Source organism: Leptonychotes weddellii, chromosome 14 (genome assembly GCF_054177405.1).
Source record: "Leptonychotes weddellii isolate Sample4059 chromosome 14, ASM5417740v2, whole genome shotgun sequence".
NCBI lineage: Eukaryota > Metazoa > Chordata > Mammalia > Carnivora > Phocidae > Leptonychotes > Leptonychotes weddellii.
The window spans coordinates 68,725,249-68,747,173 of NC_138382.1; the positions used below are offsets into that span (position 1 = coordinate 68,725,249).

Genomic DNA, 21,925 nt, shown 5'->3' on the forward strand with positions numbered 1-21,925 from the left:
TGCATGCTTCCACGAGCCTGTCTGCCCAAGGGGTTGTCCCACATCTCCTGCCTCCTCACCTGGAGCACACCATGTCGGTATACACGTCTCCGCCCCATGAGGCCGAACAGCCAAACGGGATTCTGCGCTCAGAAGGGACCAGAATTAATTCAGCCAGGTCCTCTGTGCTGGACACGGATGCTGTTTATGGGGGTTTTTTTTCCTGCTGCAAACGAGTGTGTAAACATCCTTGTACATCTGTTCTTGCACGCTTGTGAGAGTTTATCTGAGGGACACGATTGTAGAAGGAGAATATATGAATTTAAAGTGGACATTTTATGGATCTTAACTTTTGATCCATGTTGCTGAGTTGCCCTCCACAGAGGTTGGGTGGTGAAGGCTTCTGCCTCCTGTGGGTGAATGTTGCTTCGCTCATGATCTTCTGGGGCATCAAGAGCCTGTGTAGAGTTCGGGTGTGATCTTTGGGGCAGGACCCAGCCAGGAGCTGGGGTGGGGGCCTTTGGAGTATGCTTTTCGCAGGGTTCTTTCATGCTCTCGTCTACACAGATGTATCCATAGCACATCTATGATTCTGTTTAACAGTTCTTAAAAAATCATTAGTCATTTTGCAACTTGCTTTTTTCACGAAGAGATTTTCAGAACATGTCCCTAGTCAGGACATGGACCTCTACCTCCCCGTTTCTATCAGCTGCATCAAGCTTTCGGCAGGCTATCAGGCTTGGGTGCCAGTGTCCTTCTGTCTGGGGGAAGCACATTTCCTAGGCAAGTGCTTGTGTTGGGAACAGCACTGCTGTTATTCCTGCTGTGAGCTTGGAGCCGAAGTCATGGTTTTGCCTCGGCTTTGAAAACGGGTCTGGCCCTTCTGTGGGCTCTTCGCAAGTGACGTGTGGGTCCAGGGCATCTGCTGACTTTGTTTCTCCAGCCCAGGGCTCTTCTCTGTTCAGAGTGGCTACGACGTCAACTCCTAGCCCCGCTTAGCCATCCTGGTTGACTGGTCTGGTGGGCCCCGTTCCGATGATCCTGGGGCAGCTGCCCCCGTCTGCCTGTGAACGGATCTGTCTCTGGTGGAAGGTTGGCATGAGCCATGGCTCGCTCATTCATTGCTGGCATGATCTTCCTCATTTACCTCTTGGAAGAGCCCCTGTGGGGTGTCTGGGTCTGGCTGAGGGTATGGTGCTGGGGGTGACGAAGGAAAAGACTCGCTTAGCCCCACAGGCAGTGCTAGTGGCCATCTCTGGCAGCTTCTGCTAAGCACTGGAAGACTTCTGACTCCACGGAGGGTGGGTAGTCAGGGAAGGCTTTCTGGCGGAGGTGAGACTGGGACCAGTTGGGTTTGGAGGCAAGTCTCTGATGGAGCCCCTGGGCAGGGACAGGAAAGGGAAGGAGGGGCCTCAGACGCCTCCATTAGAGAGATTCTCTGGCCACCTGTGGTTGCAGGAGGGACCAACGGGGGCTGAAAAGCTGCTAAAGGGGAGATTTGGAACCAGACAGACTGGTCTCAAGCCCTGGCTCTGTCAGTTTCCAGCTGTGCCTCCTTGGGCCAGTCACTTAACTTCTCTGAGCCTCAGTTACCATGTCTATAAAATGGGATAATAACAGGGCTGACCTCTTGCCTGGACAGTTGTTGGCACAGACCCACACAAAGTAACTGGTAGGGGCTACCATGCAGGTGACTCAATCTCCTGGGCGGGGGGTGATCACTAGAGTTGGCAGTGGGGTCTGGGGGAGGCCAGGGACACTTCCCTAGTGGAGTCCATAGGACTCGCTGATGGACTTGTGCCGGTGAAGACAGCAGAGATGACAGGCTGACTCCCTTTTCCCCTCGGGTCCCACCCCTAGCTGGGGAGCACTATTTGGGGCTCCTGTCTGCAAAAAGCAATCCATTCACGGACAGTGGATAGGTCAGGGGTCTCTGGGAGCAAGACCCAGGTTAAAAGGTGGCCCTGGGGGGGATCCCAGGAGGAGGAGAGCCCGGCCTGCTGGAGACAGAGGGCAGGAAGGGTTGATAGTCGGCTCCTAGGCTTGGCGCTACACTCAGAAAATGTGGCCAGAGATGATTTCTGAGCAGCCTTTGGGCGCGTCCTCATGGCGCCCTTTCTTCCCCGGTAATTAATGGTGCTTTTATCCTTTCTGAGAGGGTGGTGGTGGGTAGCAGGGTGTCTGGGCGGGCGCCGGGCAGACAGTGTGAGTCCACTCCAGCCTTCCTTGGCGATTTATCTCCTGTCAGCCCTGCTCTTTCGGGACATAAAACAAGTTTTCTGGGAGGCAGCCAGGGGCCTTGAGGCCCTGAGCTGGGCTGTCTGGGGCATAGCAACTCCAAGGGGCCTCTGCAAAGCCTACCCACTGAAGGGCTTTGGGATAAGCCTGAGCAACAAGGCTGAGGGCACTGGCCCTCGTTCCTCCATGATCACTCCAAGGCAGGTGGATGGAGATGGGGCTCTGAGATGGTCAGCAACGTGCCAGGCAGCACATAGCCAGAATCTGGTCTCCAGGACAAGCCCTACTGTTTCCCCTTACACCCACCTCTACACCAGGGGTCCTCAACCAAGGACCCCAGGAGTCTCTGGGTGGAATCCAAGAATGTGGACAGGAAAAAAAAAATATCCCACCTTTATTTTCTCTGACCTCTGACCACAGTTACAAATTCTAATTCTTCCAATTGCAAATGTAGGCGATAAACCACGGTGGCATTAGCCATTCTGTGATTTTGTAGAAATCATAGAAATCACAGACACTATCACGTCATAGTATAGTTTAGTGGGGGTCTTGAAATAACACATTTGTTCATACTTCAAGGGGTGCCTGGTTGGCTCAGTTGGTTAAGCAACCTGTCTTCAGCTCAGGTCATGATCCTGGAGTCCTGGGATCGAGCCCCGTATCAGGCTCCCTGCTCCTCCCTCTGACCCTTCCCCGTCTTGTGCCCTCTCTCTCTCTCTCTCGAATAAATAAATAAAATCTTTAAAAAAAGCAACATTTTTCCAAGAAGGGAGTCTTAGACCTTTCTAGAGGCCACAGGGGTCCATGGCCCCCCAGAAAGGTAAAGGACTCATGCACTGGGCACTCAGGCCACTCTTGCCTCCTCTTCCTCACAAGGTCAAGGTGTCATGTTGTCAAGGTGACCACATCTGCACTGAACCCGCCTAATCCTCATGCCCAGCTGTATGCAGGGCTCAGGGGAATGAACTTCTAGAGGGAGGAGACCCTGCCCCCCAGGAGCTCCTGGGCTTGTTGGGGGTTGGGGCAAGGGGAGAAAGACTTCCCTCCAAGGAGGGAGCAGCCATTTCTACCGTAGAGTCCTGATCCTGGGACAGCTTCTTGTAGAAGATGGCTTTGGATTTGGGCCTTGAGAGTCTTGAAGTAAGAGGCATGGGGAAAGCATGTCAGGCCAAGGGAGCAGCGTGAGCAAAGGTGTGGAGACAGGAAGCCTGGGGCACAGGTGGTCAATGTGGCAGTGGTGGTAGGAGGGAGGGCAGAGGGGAGGAGGGGAGTGGGAGTGGGAGGAGGGGAGTGGGAGTGGGAGGAGGGGAGTGGGAGTGGGAGGAGGGGAGTGGGGGCTTGCACCCTGCGCTGTTAGCCAGGGGATCGACCATGGTGAGGGTTTCAGCGGCCGAGTGACGTTATCAGCTTTGGGCTCTGGGACAGTCCCTCTGGCTGCTGGATGGAGGGAAGGCTGGAGAAGGTGGGGCTGGAGGCTGGGTGGCCATCGAGGAGACTGGGCGGTCCACTGGTGGGGGGCGTGGAGGTCTAAAGTGAGCCCAAACGGAGGGGCCTCAGAGAGGTAGGAGCGGGAGTTGTCCCAGCTGTGGAGTTAGGTGGGGTGGGAGGACCTTGAGACCTCAGACACTGGAGTCTGACCAGCAGCGTTTGAAGCCTGGTTCTGTCGGTTGTTGGCTGCCTGGCCTAGGCGTGTGGATTACATTCTCAAAGGTTCACTCCCTCGTCCAAGGCACATGATGATAACAGCACCCACTGGCAGGGTGGCGTGGGTGTGACAAGGGACAATGTGTTTAAAGCTCAGCACAGTGCCTGGCACAGAGTAAGTGGTGGACATGCCCCAGCCGTGACAGGTTGTTTTTTTTTAAGATTTTATTTATTTATTTATTTGCCAAAGAGAGAGAGAGAGAGGGAGAGCACAAGCGGGGGGAGCAGCAGGCCGAGGAGAAGCAAACTCCCTGCTGAACAGGGAGTCCGATGTGGGACTCGATCCCAGGACCCTGGGATCATGACTTGAGCCAAAGGCAGACGCTTCACCGACTGAGCCACCCAGGCGCCCCGCCGTGACAGTTTTTATCACCAGTGATAAAAGAGATGGTTCTGGGGACCCACTGGACCAGAGAGCCAGCAGGGAGAAGAGAGGCCAGTTGGTAGTCTCAGATCAGCGCTGAGGCCTGGGCCTCTGCACCCGCATCTGAGACCAGATCTGCCCGGCGTGGGCCCTGGGCGCTGCTGTCTTCCCCTTGTCCCAAGGGCTGGGCCAGGGCTGCCTCCTCCCTGACCTCACATCCTCCACCCAGCTTTCTCTCGGCAAGGCCTCCTCTGGCCCCTCAAGTGCAGCCCCTCCCTCCCCGCCCAGGAAGGGTCAAGCAAAAGGTGCATCTCTTTCTAACACCTCTGGCCACATCTGACCCAGGTCTTCCCCTCCAGGAGTTCCCAGTGATGGGAGATGTGGAGAGTGAGAGGGGTGCCCAGAGATGACCGTAGGACTTTGATTCCAAGTCCCAGAGCAGGAAGCATCTAGACCAGCATCCTGCATCTAGCATCCAGGAGCCCTCGCTCAGCAGGGAAGTGGGGGACAAGGTGGGCAGGGGACCAGAGCAGTGTCTTCAAACCTACACCTTCCCACACTCCCCTGGACCCTCACTGGGCACTCCCATACCCCATGTGGCCTCCCTGTCTCCCCAAGGGCGAGGGGTTCCAGCGTTCGTGTGCTGCGCAGGGCAGTGGGAGCCCACTGACGCTGGAGAATAAATTTGCCATGTTTTGTAGAGCATGCGGCAGCATATTTGGGGGGTTTAATCTTCTTAATAAATCGTTCTCAGATTGTACACTATTAAACCCCTGGAAAATTCATGAGCACGCTGGGAATAGAGACCTCATCGGGAAGGTTTGACATGAACAACCCAATAAACGCAGCTTCTAAATTGGGTCAGGGAAGCCTCCAAGGCCTAGAGAGAGGACATTCCCACTCGCTTGGCCCTCCCCAGGCCTATAAATTAATCATGCACACAAAGGGGGCCTTGTCCTCTCTTGTCAGGGCCGGGGGTGGTGTCTGTGTCCACTGACCCAGCCCCACTCCCACCTCAGCTGCAAACAGAGCTCCCGGTGAGGCCTTTTAGCTTCTGTGCTTTGTTACTCCTGTGTCTCCAAAGCAAGGTGGGTGTACATTTCAGCAAGAGAGATGTAGGTTAGATAGGGGGAAGAACATCCTGGCTGACCGTGGGGTGGTGTGAAGTCCCGGAATGGGCTGCTCAGGGAACTCAAGGAGACTCTTTTCTTTAGGGCTTTTAAGACCTGGCAGGCTCTGTCTCCCATTGGCACTTTGGGGCCACTGCCCCATGACAGCAATGACCAGAACAGACATTGCCCCAGGGTCTGGTGTCAGGAGCCAGGCTGCAGAATGCCTCCCTCTGGGCCATCTTGCGGCATTTATCACCCACCTGGCCTAAGAGGCCCAGCTGATTAGACACGGGGCCAACATCCTCTAGACCCAAACCCTCACCATGGTCTAACCACATGGCATTTGGAAAAGGGAAGTCAAGTCTCTTTGTGGTTCCTAGGCTGCTGTGAAATCTCAGTGGGTCCCCTCCCTTCCCTAATGTCCTCTGCCTATTGGAATCCTACTCAAAGTCCTGGCCCAGATGCCACCTCCTCTTTGAAGCCTTCCTTGATCTCCACCTGCCCTGCCAGTCAGAATCAGTTCCTGCCTTCCTTATGCTTCCTTTGCCTTGGGTCCTTGTTGGTGGGATCCTGCGGGAGTTCATGTGTCCTACCAGACGGTCGGCTTCCTGAGAACAGGGACTGTGTCTGAGCCCCCTTGGGCTCAGACAGTGTCCCTCACAGGACGGTGCGAGTATTTGCATGGGTTTTCACTGCCAGATCCTGAACACCCCATGCCAGCTGTGGGAATCCTGGGCTCTTGAACCAGGACTAGGGGGCACAGAAGGGCCGGCACAGGAGGGAGTCCCCGGCAGGCCGTGGCTGACCCTGTCTTCATTCACTTGGTTCTGACATTTCACAAGTCTTTATTCGTTTTTCTCTGAGCCTGCTTAAAGCCCTCTGATTCTGCAGGTCTTTGGAGGAAAGTGAAATGGGCCTCAAGTGTACACATGAGCTGCCTCAGCCCCAGGCGTCCCCTTGCACATGGAAACCAGCCCTATCCTAGCACAAGCCTGGGCAGGTGCAGCCTCTGTGAGCATTTTGGAAGGGGTGACGTGTAGGTCTGAGGCTGGGCGGGCAGTGTGTGTGTGGAGGGGGATGTTCACTGTCAGCATCAGAGAAAGGAGGGAGGCCCTGATGGGGGGAGGGAGAGACCTTTCTCCGGGGAGAGCACATTTAGGAGGTGTTCCTGGGTAGCCCAGCAGACCATAAGGGGAGGGGGTGGGTCCCAGTGGAACAGCAGAAGGCAGTGGACAGCCCCGAGGGTGGGGGAGCCCTTTCTGGGGCTGCCTCTGGCCCCAGCCCCAGTCCCCAGTCCCCATGGGCTAGGAAGAAGCTATTCCTCCACCCTTGTCCCCGACACATGGCCCGGGCCGCTCCTTGCTGACTCAGGCCTCCGAGGTATCCTCAGCCCCCTCAGCCAACATCTGGCTCTGGCTGAGCTGCGGGGCCCCATGTGCGTCAGGGGCTGTGTGTGTGTGTGTGTGTGTGTGTGTGTGTGTGTGTGTGTGCGCGCGCGCGCCTGTCAGGGAAGCTGGTGGCCCAGTCAATGCCTCAGGAGGTCAGCAGGTGGAGAAAGAGAGCCGTGAGACCCGTGGGGTCAAGGAGGCCTTCGGACTGTTCACTGGATGGCACTAATTCAGTGCCTAAAAATAATCCCGGACTCCCCACAGCACTTCAGAATTTTCCAAGCTCTTTCAGACCTGCAAACTCATTTCAGTCTTCCACAGCCCGGGAGGAAGTGAGTGCCATTCTTATTCGACCACGGGGAAGACAGAGTTCTAGAGCAAATTTGTGGAGAGCCGGCCGCCAGCTGGTGGTTGAACGCAGGCTGGAGCCCGGGTCTCTGTGGCCCCAGGTTCCACGTGGCCTCCTGTAGCCCTGCTGGGACATGGAGTGAGGGGGACATCGGCTCTGCTTGCAGGGCAGAAGGCCGTCGGCTGGGGGGCAGGTTGGGTGGCAGAGGAATGGGTACAGTGGGGTAGTGGGGAGTTCTGAAGGGGTGGGGACTTCCTGTGGGGCTACTTTGCAGCCAGGCCTTGGGGAAGGAAGGGTTCCCACAAGCAGAGGGCGTGTGGCAGGGGGGTGGACGCAGTCCAAACCCAGGGCACTCGTGGGTGAAGACGGACAGTGGCAGGCAGATTTGGGCCCAGCCAGCTTGTGAAGCCTTGACACCCCCCTGCCCCCCACAAGCCAGAGCCGCTCCTGCAGGGCCCGGCAGGCCCTCGGAGCAGGACGGTCACATTTGGAGAAGCCTGCTGTCGAGGACCCTGTGGGCAGTCCCAGGCGCAGAGGTCTCTGGGGGGGACACACCGTGACCGCACCAGCCCCTGGCTGCACCCCAGAGGTCCCCTCTCCGTCCCCATTCTCCTGGCCCGATCTCCTGCCCCCACCCACTTTTATTCTCCTGGTCGCATAAAGAAGAGAGAAACTTGCCTCTTCAGATGGCAAAGTGACTGAGGAGAGGAAGACAATAGGAGGGAGAGAGGTGGTTGCCACGGAAACTGTAAAGCAGAAGCAGAAACTTTCAGGAGCTGGACTGGGGAGGACAGCAGACTTAGTGGCCCTGAGGGCCGCGGGCATTGGTGGGGGGGAACGGGACACCAGGCCAGCCTGCAACGTCCTCTGCTCCGTGCCCCACACCGGCTGGGCAGTGCAGGGATCTGGGCACCCGGGGGGCAGGAGGGCCGCCTGGTGGCTCCGCGCCTCAGGGTGAGGTAAGCAGCTTGTGATCCGAGGAGGAGCCTGGGTTTTCTGTCCAGATCCCCGCACGGTTCAGAGGCACCAGTCAAACTTAGCCCGGAGGAGCACCGAGGTTCCCTGCAGGTCTTTGCATGATGTCTTCCTTCACTGTCAGAACATGTAGAAATGACTTGGCCCCGGACCGGACAGTTTACAAGGCAGCTTTCTGCATGTTGCCTCATGCAAGCCCTGTGATAGTCCTGGGCAGGACAGTGTTCATATTCTACAGGGTGGGAGGATGAGGCCCAGAGAGGGGAAGGGATTTGCTCCTGGTCACACAGCCGGGCACTCCCAGGGATGGGATTCCGACCCCTAACGTGCTGAGCTCTCCCTGTATCCCTGTCACTTTTTTTTTTTTTTTTTTTTTTTTTGAGTGGGTAGCTCTGCCTCGAGCTATGTGCTCCCTGTAGCCTCTAGACCTTTCTCATCCCTCACGTTAGTAGTACTTCCTCTGGGTCATTGCCAGTTGCTTCCTGTACAAACCTAGGGAAGTTGCTTCTCTCTGAGGCTTGATTTCCCCATCTGTAAAATGGGCTTATAGTACCTTCAGCCTTTAAAGGTGGCTGTGAGTGAGACTACTCCAGTCAAGCACCTGGCACAATGCCTGGCACAGAGGCTACCCTCGGAAATCTCTGCTGGCTGCACCCGAACCTGGCAAGTACCCAGTGGGGTAAGCAGGGCTGGCATGCGATCTTCTGTATTTCAGAGAAGTTTCTTCAACTGTGAGATGGGTCTGATGAGTTCCTGCCTTCCTCGGGCAGTTAGAGAGGTCGAGGAAGATCCTGTCTGTGGAGTCTATGGAAACCCTCGAGGCTGGGCGGGAGAAGCGCTAGAGTCTGCAGCCCAGCCTTCAAACTGGCTACCAGGGCCCCCGTGGGCACTGGACAACGCAGCCTACGTTGTCTCTGCCAGGAGTCTCGCCATTAGGGAGGGCGGGAGGGGAGTTGGGGACCTGCCCAGTTAGTCCTGAGTGCGAGGCTCAACCTGCTCGAGGTTTGGGTCTGAAACGAGCCCTTGGAATCCCACGTGGCCTCGTGGGCCTGCTCCTGAGTTGGAGCCAAGCCTTAGATTTCTCCAGGGAGAGGCCAGTGAGCCAAATGTATCCTGAACCGGCAGAAAGGCAGCATGCTCGGTGTGAAAGGTAATGGGGGAAATTTATCGGATGGGCTATAAATCACAGAACGAAAGCACCGAAACTTGTGCGGAAGAAAATTAGTAAGTCCTGAGCTGTGACTTATTTGGCGGGGGCGGGGGGGGCATTTGGCCCCCTTTGGCTTCATGGGGCTCAGAGGCCCAGAGGTCTGGGGACTCCAGTGCACGTTCATGTGTATGGTGCTTTCCTGCATTCAGGACCGTGACACGCTTCCCCTCTTGATTGGCAGCCACCACGTGCCGGTGCCGGGCCGGGCACCAGGGTTATGATGTGAGCCAGGCGGGCAGGCCCTGTTCCTTGGGGAGGGCAGCGTGCCAGGAGAGGCAAATGTGACACGAATCACCAAAACACAGATATTATTGCATGATGCGGAGGGCTCCCTGGAGGAAAGGTATGGGCGGGGGGCCCGGAGAAAATGGGGTGGGCAGGCCTTGGGGGAGAAGCAGTGAGGTTGGGGTGGCAAGGGAGTGGTTTCTCCGGAAACGAAGAGGGAGTGGGAGTGGGCCAGGCCGCTCACGAGAGCCGGGGTGGGGGGGATGAGCTGGAACGGGTGTCCACAGGCGAGCAAGGCCAGGGTGGCTGGGACACAGGTGGCAAGGCCAGGGTGCTTTGTGGAAAAGCAGCTTGAGGAGGGGCTGTGGGTGTTCCCAAAGCCAGAGATGGTGGCGACCTGGATTTGAGTCACGATAGTGGAGAGAGGTGGACAGACTCAAGTTAGTCTTTGGAGCTAGCGACAGCCTGCTTCACAGAGGATCTCAGAGCCTAGGAAGCCTGTGTCCTCCGAGTGGGAACAGTGGGGGCAAAGACACAAAGAGAGAACTGGGGGCTGGAGGACTGGGGACCAGCATGGCTGAGGCCACGGCAAGAACTGAGGTCGGGGACTGGGCCAGCACCCAGTGTCCACCCCCCGGGCTGGGAGTAGAAGCCAAGGGCCCTGCCTCATTGCTATAGCATGCCTTTTTACAAACAAAATGACCCAAGGACAGGAGAGGGGAGACCATCTGTGGCAGCAAGGGGTTACCCATTAGGAGCCAGGCTACGTGAGGTCGAGTCCCGGGTCTGCCACAATCGCCTTTCTGTGCCTGTGTAATGGGCGAATAATAGTGTCCACCTCTTAAGGGTGTTGTATGGACTCACTGACTTAATACTGCCTGCCAGAGAGGAAGCTCTGTGTTGGGGTGATTAACTGGGTCCTGTGTGACCTTGGGCAAGGTCCCCTCTCTGGGCCTTGGTTTCTCCTGGCTGGTCTCTGCAAACACTTCAGGGGAAGGCTCTCTCTGATCTCTGTGGTGCCGGCAAGTGTCCAGCTCCTGAGGGTAGCCAGAGTGCGGCACCAAGCTGGGAATGGGACCGTGTCCCTCCCAGCCCTGTAAGGGGACACCAGGCCTACTGGAGCTGTAAGGGGATATTTTAATCAGCCCAGGACCTGGTGAGGTCGCAGGGCACACAGAGCAGGACAAATGGGGCCAGTCAGGGCTGCTGCCTGACCTGAAGGGACCTGCTGGGCCCCAGAATCTAGATCGTCTTTGGGGAGCTGGGGAGGACGGTAGAAGCCAGGGGCTTCTCTGAGGGACGAGGACCATGGGCAAACTTTGTTGTTCTCCATTCGGAGCCTCAGTTTCCCCATCTGTACTGTAAGGCTTGGGATCCCTGCCTGCCTACCGCACGCGGAGTGCTGACAAAGGGACAGGAGACACGTGGCGGTTGGGAAAAGGCTTATGACACCATTGTTGGGGGCTGGAGTCCCAGAACCCGTACAGAGCTGGGGATCTGCGAGAGAGAGAAGGGGGCCAGTGTGGCCAGGGTGAGCTCACTCCCGGCTGATTAAGAATGCAGACTCCTGGGCTCTTCCCAGGCTGGCTAAACCAGACTCTCCCCGGCAGGCCTGGGCATCTGCATTTTAACCTGTTCTCCGCGGCAGTGAAGCATCTCCAACCTGAGAACCCAGGTTCTGCGCCATCCCCTTTGCTCCGGTGGGCATAGGGGCCCAGAGAGGGTGGGGAGGGCCAGACCACGTCACTCAGCAGATTGGAACCCTGTGCCATGCCACCCTGGGGATCTCAAGGGGCACAGCCCTCCCTGTGGTGGCACCAGGGCCAAGGACTTTGTCCTAGGGCTCTACAGCCCAGTAGGGGGCAGCACCACGGGCTACTCCAGAGGGCCCTGGGGCTGGCAGGGCCTGGAAGGAGCCCTTTGGGGAGGGGGAGATGTGGGCCTCAGTGGGAAGACGGGTCTGTGTGTGCATGGGAGCCCGTGTGAGGGGGCTGGCTGGGAGAGAGAGGACATAAGAAACACAGGGCAGAGAAAGCAGGTCTAGAAATTTCTGAAGGCTTCTTGCAGCTTCCTGAGGCAGAGGCTACAGGGAAGAGGAGAGGGGCTGTGGGTCAGACAGGCTGCATCGGGGCCTTTGTAACCCAGGTCACCAACATGCGCTCCCCCCCACCCCCACAAGTCCCCCTCTTCCCAGCATCCTCTGGGCTTTCTAATAAAGGTCAGCCAGAGGTCAGCCCCCCCCACCCTAACCTAGGCATTTTAGCCAGGAGAGATGTGGGGGCGGGGCTGAAGCTCAAACTCCAGCCCCAGCCCTCCTACTGGCTCCTCCTTACTGTGCCTGTAATAGCTTCCTCTGCTGCTGGGAACCAAGGGAGGACCCTGGGCAAGTCCCAAGCCCTCTGAGCCCTGGGTCAAGGGTGGACTGACCACTAGATCCCTGAAGGCCTTCTGCAATTCCTAGTTATGGGAAGGCACTGTCACTTGTAGACTTTCTGAGGACGGGGCAGGGGTGGGGGGGCGGGGACAGTTTGGTAGTGAGCTCCCCATCATCAAAGGTATGCCAGATGAGACTGACTGAATTTTGCTTCCTTTTAGGACTTTGCCTGTGGTCCTGGACCATCCCCCTTTCACACACCTTCTGTCTATGTTAATCATTAATCAGGAGGAGAGCCCCACCTGTGAGAGGGGCGAGTCCCAGCCAAGGGGACTGCTGATTTCCAGGATGACCCTGAACTTGTTTTCCTTGGCCCCAAACTTTTAGCTACTTCCTGTTTGAGCAGGCACAGAAATTCTAGGGCCCCAGCCCTTCCTCCTCCCCTTGGTGGAATTTCCAGACAAAATGCTGTTCCCAGGATGGGGGCAGGGCCGGCATTGTTCTTGCTCTTAAGAGTTGAGGGGTGACAGGTTACAGAAGCCACACTTAATTCTCACCTATGTGGTCCTGGGACACCAGCTTTGGGCTGGGTGGGATCCCCAGGAAAGGCAAGTAAGTGTGAGAACGATGGTTCTGGCCCAGCCTGCCCCTCCTCTAACACCTGCTGTGGTTCCCATTTATGTTCCAGACTGGGCACAGAAGCTCTACGTGTAAGTGCCCAAGGGCCACCCCCCCCCCCCAGGCCAACTCCACTTTACAGGACGGGGACAGGGTGGGGGTCTGCGAATGAGAGGGGACTTGCTCAGAGGCACACCGCAGAGCAAAGGCACTTATTCATCCGTTCCTTTCTTCTGTGCCAGCCCCAGGTTAGTCAGGACTTACAGCCTGGCCTCCTGATCGGCTCCAGGTTGCTGCCTGAAAGTCAACTTTGCAGCCTGCTGTCTGTGTGTCCCATGGAGGAGAGCCAGGCCCCGAGAGGGGGAGTGACTTGCCCCTGGTCCCACAGCTGCCCTTCTTGAGAAAAGAAGGGGGGCTTTGAGCCCAGCTCCCTCTATTCACCTCATTCCCCGAGTGGTGACTGAGTGCTGGTCTGTGCACGGGGGACATGGCTGTGACCGAACTAACAAGGCCCCTGCCCTCATTAGAGTTTAGGGGAAGACAACTAGTGAACAACCGAATACACAGATAAGATAGTTTTAGGAAGCAGGAGGCTGAAGAAAATAGAACAGGGCGATGGGACAGCGTGTGGGGATTGGGGCAGAGGCGCTTGAGATAAGGTGGCCAGGGCAGGCCTCTGAGGGTGTGAATTTGAGCCGAGGCCTGAATGACAAGGAGGAGCTGGCCATCTGAAGATCTGGGGTTAGTGGGTGAGGCAGAAGGAAGAGCACATGCAAAGGCCCTGAGGTGGGACCATGTTTGGCATGCTCAGGACTTGGAAAGCTATCCAGCCGAGTCTACAACTATCTTAGCCAGTGGCTCCCCAAGAAAGCTGCTAGAAAACTTTAAGAATATGGATTCTTTGGCCCTACCCACCAAAATTTGGATTCAGTGATGTTGAGAGTGGCGCCCTAGAATCCGTGTCTGAATGCTTCAGTGTAGTTTGTGGGCATCTAGCCTCGCCCCCCACCTGCAGTCCTGCCTTCTAAAGCCGGGCCTTCCCTTAGAGTTGCAGAGTGGGGATCAGAGAGATCTATGACTTGCCAAAGTCAGACGGGCCCAAAGCCGCAGAGCTAGGCCTAGAGCCTGATCCTCTGCCTCCCTGGTCAGGGTTCTTTCTTTACCACTTCATTTCTCCCCTATGGAAGGGCTGCCTGGGCCTCACTGCCACTTGCGTCTACACCTCATACAGCCTGCTCCCGAGACCCACCTCATCCTCTGCTCCAGCCTCACGGCTCTACACACTTCCCCAGCATATGCCTTGCTGGTTTCTACCTCAGGGTCTTTGCTCATGCTGTCTCCCCCTCCAAGAATACAGTCTTCTGTTCTCTACCCAGTCAACTCCTACTCAGCCTTCTGGCTCAGTGCCAATGACTCTTCTTCCAGGCAGTCTTCTGGGACTTCTCCCTCCTCTGAATTCCTTAGGGCTGAGTCCAGATCAGAAGGGGTCAGCCACTTTTCCCAAATGCTGCTACCATCTCTCGTAGTCAGTCTTACTGAGAGCCTATTCTGGGCTGGTAATCTGCTGACCAGCTCTGACTATCCTGCTCTCGAGGAGCCCAGAGGAGTCAGAAAAGAAACAGCCCAGAGGGGCAGATGTTAGTCAGTTTACATACAGGGTTTGGATTCGCTATGCTATTTGACCTTCTACAACCTCACAAAGTGTAAGTATCATTAAACCCATTCCGTAGTTGAACTGAAGGCACAGGCAGGTGAAGGCACTAATCTGGGCTCACCCCAAATCCCATACTCTTTCAGCACCCTGCTTAGACGGGAGCTTCCTAGGAGCTGGCTCCTGGGCCAGTTCATCTGTCCTCCTCAGTGGGATCCTGCAAGGATTGAGCGAGGCCCCTCCTGCCTGGAACCCAGGCCAGTGCCGGCCATGAAGTGGTTCACAGATGACCAGGTAGGCCTGCCTGGGAAGGGAGGGGCCTTTCTGACCTCACACTGGGACCATATGCCACCCCCTCTGGTCACCCAGTGGGTGTGGAGCTGTCTGGGCCCATCAACTGGAAGGGGAGGACGAAGCCCGGAGACCTGGAGCCTCAGCCCCAGGCCTGGGCCCAGAGAAGGAGGGGTTGGGGGCCCACCTGGAGCTTGGCAGCATTTCTGGGTCAGGGCAGGGGGAGGAAGTCCAGGGAGAGAGCTGCTTCAGGCCTGGCCATCTGGGTTGAAATGCTGGCTGCTTGGGTGGGGGTGAGGAAGGAGGGCTGGGGCTGGGGCCTGGAGAGTGGATCCCAGCCTCCCCCAGCCCTGGGACTGGAGCCCTGAGCTTCGGAGGCAGCCGGTCTGGAGCAGAAGCCCAGGGCACCTGTGGGCAGGAGGCAGCAGGCATTCTGGGGGAAAGGGGGCGGTCCAAGGAGTCAAGGGGGAAAGGGGGTCTTGGCAGTTCTGTTTAAGTCCCAAGGTGGCCTTGCCCCCAATACTCACGTGTGACACTGGGCGAGTCACAGCGTGTCTCGGCCTCCCTTTTCCATCTGCAGCGAGTGACGCTGCCGTACCCTGACTGCTCTGTGCTGGGGTGTGAGGGGCAATCAGACCCCTGATGGCTGGGGAATTGATGCCGGATCCGGGCAGCGTCCCTGGGGCAGGTGGCTGTTCTGTGAGGCCTCGGCTTCTCCAGCTCCATCACCCACTCTGCAGGTTCCTGCTAGCTCTCCAAAGTCTCCTTTGGAGATTCCTGCGCAGTGTTTGCTATTGAGAATGAGCCAGGATTTTAGGACAGGTTGTTGACGTGTACAAAGGAACTACATCTTCTCTGGGCTTCTGGAGGACAGGAGGGAACATATAGGTGCTGGTTTGAGACTGGGGGAAATTTCTAGATCCTGATGGAATCCTGTGGAGGTGGGCTGGGCTGGGCGGAGATGGAGATGTCTCATCTCTATTTAGCACATGGGAATCTGAGGCTCAGAGATGTCAAGAGGCTTCCTTTAAGTCACACAGCACCCAAAGACACACAATGACCCTGCCGACTGGCCTTGTGCCCCTGTTAGGGCCCTGGCGTCTCCCAAGGCTCACCCTCAGTCCTGCTTTGAGTGACTTTATTTAGAAAATACACTCCCCAAGGGCTGCGTGTGTGTGTGTGTGTGTGTGTGTGCAAATACCCACCCTTGACCAGGCCCCCCATTCCCTGTGTTGAGAGGGGCAGAGTCATCCAAGTCTGGGGTCGGCATGGCCCTGACGGGGCCATTTTCTGGGAAGGATGTCAATAAAGTTGTTGGTGGCTTTCGGGAGGAAGTCTGGGGAGCAGTGGAGGTGTTGGACAGCTGGCTGGGCCTCGAGTGTGACCTCGCAGGGCCTGTTTGCAGCTTCCACTGTGTGGGGAGAGCCCCTGCTCCCCCACATCCTGATGAAGGTCCTGCTCCTGGTCCAGCCTTGCTCCTGGACGCATACTAGACGCTGGAAGCTGTCATTGCTCACCAGACAGGCCACCTCTCCAGGCTGAGGCTCATGACCCTGACCACTAGTGCCCCCCACCGCGGCACCCCCATCCACACCCCTGCCTGGGACATCAGCCACGCAAAGGTCGAGGCTGGCCTGGGAGGCGGATGTGTGCCGGACTGCCTGGCTAGGGACTTCCCCAGGTCACTGCTGCCTACCCCCGTCCCGACAGGAAACCTGACAGGTCTGAGCCCTCCAGACACCCATTGTGTGGGGCCTGGCGTGGGCTCCAATGTTTCCCCTTGCAGGGCTCCTAACCCTCTTCACCTCCTCCTGTTCCTTGTCAAAGCTGGCTTTTATGGAAAGTTCCAGGCTGTTGCCCCTCCTCCCTCTCTGCATTGAAGTCCTGCTCAGCCTTAAGAACTTTGCTTTTTCCAGCTTGCCTGGGTTCAAATCCTGACTCCTAGTGCCAGCTGTGTAACCTTAGGGAACTTACCCTCTCTGGGCCACCAATATTTCCTGTAAGCTGAAGGTGGTAACCAACCGCCTCTTAAGATTGTTGTGAGATTTAATGGGATCCTGTGCGTTGAATGCCCCAGATAGGGTCTGGCACACAGTAAATGCCGAATACGGTTTATCAGTATTAAATCCAAGCTTCATCTTCAGACAGACCTCTCCAGGCCAAACTTCTAGCCCTCCTCTGTGCAAAGTCTTGGACTTCTGGGGTCCCCTCCCAGTGTGAGCCCCTCTCCTCCCTGGATGGAATCTAATGTTAGGTGACGGGTTCTTCTTGCTCTTTCCTCCTGGGCCAAATGGCCCCTCGGTAAAGGCCATGCCCTTCTGCCTCGTGCTCACCTCTGTCCAGGGTCCTTTGTGGGCAACTGAAGGCTTTTCAGGGGTAATTCTGACAATATGCATTTTTGTTCCTCTCTCACTGACCTTAAACCTAATACCTCAGGAGGATGGGAGAATGCGCTCGGCTGGCCCCCTCACTCTGCAGCTGGTGTCCCTCCTGACCTAACAACCCCCCTACCCCCACCCCAGCCGGTGGTTTACCTGGACTTACAGCCCAGCTTTAAGGCCGCCAACCCCCTCTTCCCAGCAGGGTGTTATTCTCCTGACACCCAGATGCAGATTCTTTGGGTCCATCTCTCCTTGGTCTTCTCCTGTGTCCTCATTATACAACCCAACTGGTGGGGTGTGGCGGGGGTGGGGAGGGTCTCTCATTGGGCTCAGACTGCTTTAATGAGGTGACGTTTCAGCTGGGCCCTGAGGGGTAAGGAGGAGTTCACCAGATGCAGAAGGAAGAGCTTCATGGCAGCCATCTGACCAGCAGGGCAAAGGCAGAGTGGGAATGAGCGGGGAGACTTTGGGGAGCAGATAGGTAAGGGTCTGGAGTGGGCAGGGGTGCAAGGGGAGGTGGCTGCTTTGTGACAAAGCTTGGTCCTTTTCATTACTCTGTGAGCTCACTTTTGGAGGCTTTAAGGGCACGTGGGGGGTCAGATCTGATTTAGCTGGCCCCTGTCCCTGTGTCTGCACTTACTAAACATGTAGATTCCCAGGCCCCATCTGGAACCACGGAATCAAGTGTCTTGGGGGAACCCAGAAATATCCGTGTTTAATGTACTAGGGTGATTTGGAGGTTCAGGAGTGTGGAGGCGGCAGGCTTGACCCCGACCCAAAGCAGCAGGTTGAGAGGTGGGAGCTGGGCCTATTCAGGAGCCCCTCTGGAGTCCAGAGAGCAGTGGAGAACAGACCACCGACAGACGGCCAGCCCTGTGGGGCCCCAGCTCACAGATCAGCAGGGCCTGGGAAGCCCATGCTGGCCAGGGCAATCACAGAGGGCTTCCCCTTGGAGGGGGAATATTGCAGGAAATGGTGGTGGGGAGGGTGTTTTCAAATGCCCCTCCTCTAGGCTGGGTGGCCTCCAGAAAGGGGACTGCTCCTGTTTAAAGGGAGGAGGCCGCAGGGGCAGTGAAAGGGGGTGGGTGGCTTGCTCCACAGCGGGATTGATTCCAGATGCTCTGCTGGGGTGTGCAGGGAGCAGCCTTTGTCTGCCTGCCTGCCGCCCTGGGGGTCCTGGGACAGGAGGAGGGGCAGGGAGCCCAGGCCCCTTGTCTCCTAGGTCCTGCTCTGCCCCCTGCCTACACAGTACTCAACTGGTCCCTACTCCCGACCCTCCCGAGGCCTGTGGAGATGTTCAGCTTGCGTGGTTGGCAATGTCCACCCCATCCCAAGGCCAGGAATGCAGAAGCTTCTTCCTCTTCAATAGCAGACCCTCTTCCCTCCACAAGGTAGATAAGTTGGGGGCCCATAGCTTCTCCTTGTAGGCGGGGAAACTGAGGCACAGAGAACTTGAGAAGCCCAAGCATAAGCAGAGAGACTCTGCCTGATCTTTGGAGCCCAGCTGTGCTTACTGACGCGGTCCGGAGCTCCTGGCTACTTCCCCCCTCCCTCTACACACAGACAACTAAATCTGCTAGTTGGGGATGCCAGGTCAAGACCACTTGTCTCAGCCACTGACAGTCTATTGGCAGGGAACCTCTCATCCTCTCAAGGGGAGGCCAGACCCTGGTTGATCAGGGCATTCCTGCTTTGGGAAGGAAACTGGGCCTGATGAACTCCAGGACTGATGCCCCCACCCTGAGCTGGACTTCCTGGGAGCCTTCCACCCACCAAAACTGGTGGACCTGGCTGCAGAGGTCATTCTTTCTGGAAGTGCCAAGGTGTGGGTAGGTGGCTGCAAGAGCCCCACCTGAGTGGGGAGGCCAGAGGAGGATGCATACAGCTTTTCTCTGGGGCCTCTGCTCTGGCAAGGGACGCTCCTGCGCAGTGTTTGCTATTGAGAATGAGCTAGAGCACTGCTTAACCCAAAGGAGGTTAACGGTGTCCTTCCAGGCACCGTGGTTTACCATCTGCCCCAGGGACTGGCCGGCACTCTGGAGAGAGGGGCCAGCGGGGGGTCTTTGGACAGCCTAGATTGGGTTTGGAGGAGCATACCCCTCCTGCCCCTCCCCCCTGGTCCTGGGAAGGCGCCTGGCTTCCAGCTGTGATCCAGGCTCTCCTGACCTGGGGGCCCTCCCCCCTGGCTGAGGGAGCCAGGGAGGGGGCGCTCTTTGTGAGGTGCAAAACGTGGCCTGGATTTCTGCCGAGACTGCCCCGCCCCCATCAGGGCCCCACCTTTCTGTTCCGGAGAACTTCCAGACTGTCTCCAGCACCCACGGATGACTCTCCCTCAAGCACACCCCTAAAACTGCGTGTTGAGAGCCCCAGGCTAAGACCACTTGCCTCTGCCGTTTTTCTGTGTGACTGAGGCCAGTCAGCCCTCCCTGTCAGGGCCTCAGTTTACCCTTCTATACTTGAGAGAATAAAGCTCAGGCAGGTGGTTGTCTGCATAATTTACAAGATAAATTCTGCTCCGGGGGCAAGTAGGAGGAGAGAGAGAGAGAGAGAGAGAGAGAGACAAGCAAGGGCCAGGATGCTCGGGGAAGGCTGTAGAATTTGGGCCCTAGAAGGATGGCCTTTGGCAGGGCAGACCCTTCTGGGAGTAGCACAAGGAAGAGTAAGAAGGAAGGGAATGGTAGTTGAGGCTGGAGAATGGTTGGGGCCAGATGGTTGGAACCCCAAATACCAAGGAAGGTTGTCTGGACTTGGGGAGCCATGAAGAGTTCTTGAGCTGGGGAGTGACTCAGAGAAGTCTTTCAGCAGGAGGCAATAGAGAGAGTTGGCACCTCTCGCCTCCATCTCCTCAAGGGTTGGGATTCTTCTCCAGGCTTGCCAGAGCTGCTGTGAACGCCCAGGGGGAGGAAGACCCCACCGCATCTGTGATGTTCTATCTGGGGAGTGGTCTAGATCATGCCCGGCAAAATGTTCAGATTTGGCAAAGCCTGCGAGATACCCAGGTGCTCATTACCTCTCTCTCCTGTTTGTGCGCTTGAGATATACACTGCAATCGTAATGATATACAAATAATATGTGTATCAAACGGAACAATTTTTAAAAATGTAGAGAACAGGCAAGTTTTCTGCGTGAAAGGGAAGTCTTTTCAGCCCCATTAGGCGGCTAGGGCCGGGAGCTCGCCAGGCGGTGTGTTTGCGGATCCATACTCAGTCCAGTGAGTTTGGGGCAGAAACGCGCCCTGCGGTGTCAATCTCATTCGGACCCTGAAAAGGTGACCGGTTTCGCAGCGCGGTCCCCGCCTGGCCGCCTGGCCGCCTGTCGTGCACCCTGTCTGGTGCCCGCGATCGCGCGCACGCGGGTGTGCACCGTCTACACCCGCGGGCCGGCTGGAGCGCCCCGTGCGTCCCGAGGTCGGGCCACGGCTCTGGGGCGCGAAGGGTGCGGACGGTGACCCTCCTGGGGGCCTGCCTGGGGTCCCGGGGCACTCCGGGCCGCCTCGCCCCGCCGACTCCAGGCCGGGATTTCTCCCGCACTGACTTTCCGGGCCGGTGCCAGCCCGGCCTCCCGGTCCCAGGCCCCCGCGGCGGGGCCGGCTGCTCGGGGAGGGCGGGGGCGGGAGGAGGAGTTTGAGCGACTTTGTGGGGCAGCCGTGGCCTCGGCGGCGCCCGCTCCAGCGCGCGGGAGAAGGCAGGGACGCCCGCCGGGCGCGCCGGAGCGGGCGATGGGGCCCGTGTGAGCGCGCCCAGGCCCTGCCCGGTGCCCGGCGGGCGGCAGCATGTCCGCGGGCGGCAGCGCCAGGAAGAGCACCGGGAGGCCCTCCTACTACTACCGGCTGCTGCGGCGACCCCGGCTGCAGCGACAGAGGAGCCGCTCCCGCAGCCGGACCCGGCCCGCCAGGGGTAGGCGCCACCCCGACCCCTGACCCCTGGGCTCCCCCTGCTGCCACCTCGCCACCTGATGCCAGGAAATGCCAGGGACCCTGGATCTTTCAGTCTGTTTAGCCGGGTCGCGCCCCCCCCCCCGCCCCCGCCCCCCATCGCCCTTTCTGGCTGCCCGTTACTGTGTCGGCGTGATCCCCGTCCCCGCAGCTTCTCCCTCATCCGCCAGCGTCGTGGGGAATCCGAAGCTCTAGTCTCCGCTTGTGCCTTGCGCAGGGAAAGGGGAGATTGCAATTCGGGGTTGTCTTTCTTCGCTTCTCAGATGCCACCTCCTATCCCCCTGTGCCTCAGTTTACTCAGCAGCCTGGCAATGAAGTAATCCTGAGTGGATCTTGGCTTTTCCTCACTTTGCCTTCAGGGTCCTGGCCTCCCAGCTTAGGGTGGGGGGCCCGTCTCAGCGCCCCCACATACCTTCTCTCCCCAGGGACTTAACAGGCTTCCCCACCTCTTGGGTGGAGGGACAGGTGGCTGGACTTCAGAGGGTCCTGTCCCAGGAGTCCTTGGCTCCAAAGCCAAGATCTGCCTGGGACCCCTCCGAGTGGATGATGGGCCCACCTCCTTTGAAAAATTTCTCTCTTTCAAGCCCGGAGGCAAGACAGGGAGGAGGGGAAATGGGAGCAGCATTTTCTTTTTTCCAGTAACAGGATCCTCAGTTGGAAGCACATGTGATCCAGGAGGCTGCCTTTTGGGCCCGGTGGGGGCCAGGCCTTCCTTCCGAGGTTGGGTGGGATGGAGTTTAGGGAGGGGGCTCCTGGAAGGAGGAAGCCAGAAGGGGTCCTGGGGAGGCCAGGGTCCCTGTCAAGGGGCTCAGGACCGCTGAAGTGCCGGTGGGTGGTGGGTGGTGGGTGAGAGGCAGGAGGGTGGTTGGTAGCGCCCAGCGGGACTGGGGCCGAGTTGGTTCTCTTGGGAAATGGGAAGGCTGGTCCGGTGCTGAGCTTGATCGGGCAGCGGTTTGAGCAGATCCGTGCTTGGGATCCGGCAGACCTGAGGTCAAATCCCCACCCTCCCGGGTGCTGGTTTTGCGGCTCGGGCCCTGTGGTGTTGCTGCTGAACCTCAGTTTTATCGTCAGCTTGAGGGTAAATCAGACAGTACGCGTTCATTTGCTTTTCCCCAGAATGGGGAAGATTTTT

The 21,925-nt window shown here is 57.7% G+C and overlaps 1 protein-coding gene across 5 annotated transcripts in view; it reads left to right on the forward strand.

Annotated features, from left to right (window-relative positions):
• Window positions 1–21,925, forward strand: part of DAB2IP (DAB2 interacting protein) — a 161,069-nt gene that overhangs the window by 16,584 nt on the left and 122,560 nt on the right. For 3 of the 5 annotated variants that reach the window (XM_081803491.1, XM_081803493.1, XM_081803492.1), the window contains exon 1: window positions 20,493–20,755. The exons of 1 other annotated variant lie outside the window; for it this stretch is intronic. In XM_081803491.1, the coding sequence (XP_081659617.1) occupies window positions 20,632–20,755 (124 nt within the window). In that variant the 5' untranslated portion in view covers window positions 20,493–20,631. Of the gene's footprint in view, window positions 1–20,491; window positions 20,756–21,925 lie in introns of those variants that run through there. One more of the 5 variants, XM_081803495.1, reaches the window with a different exon arrangement.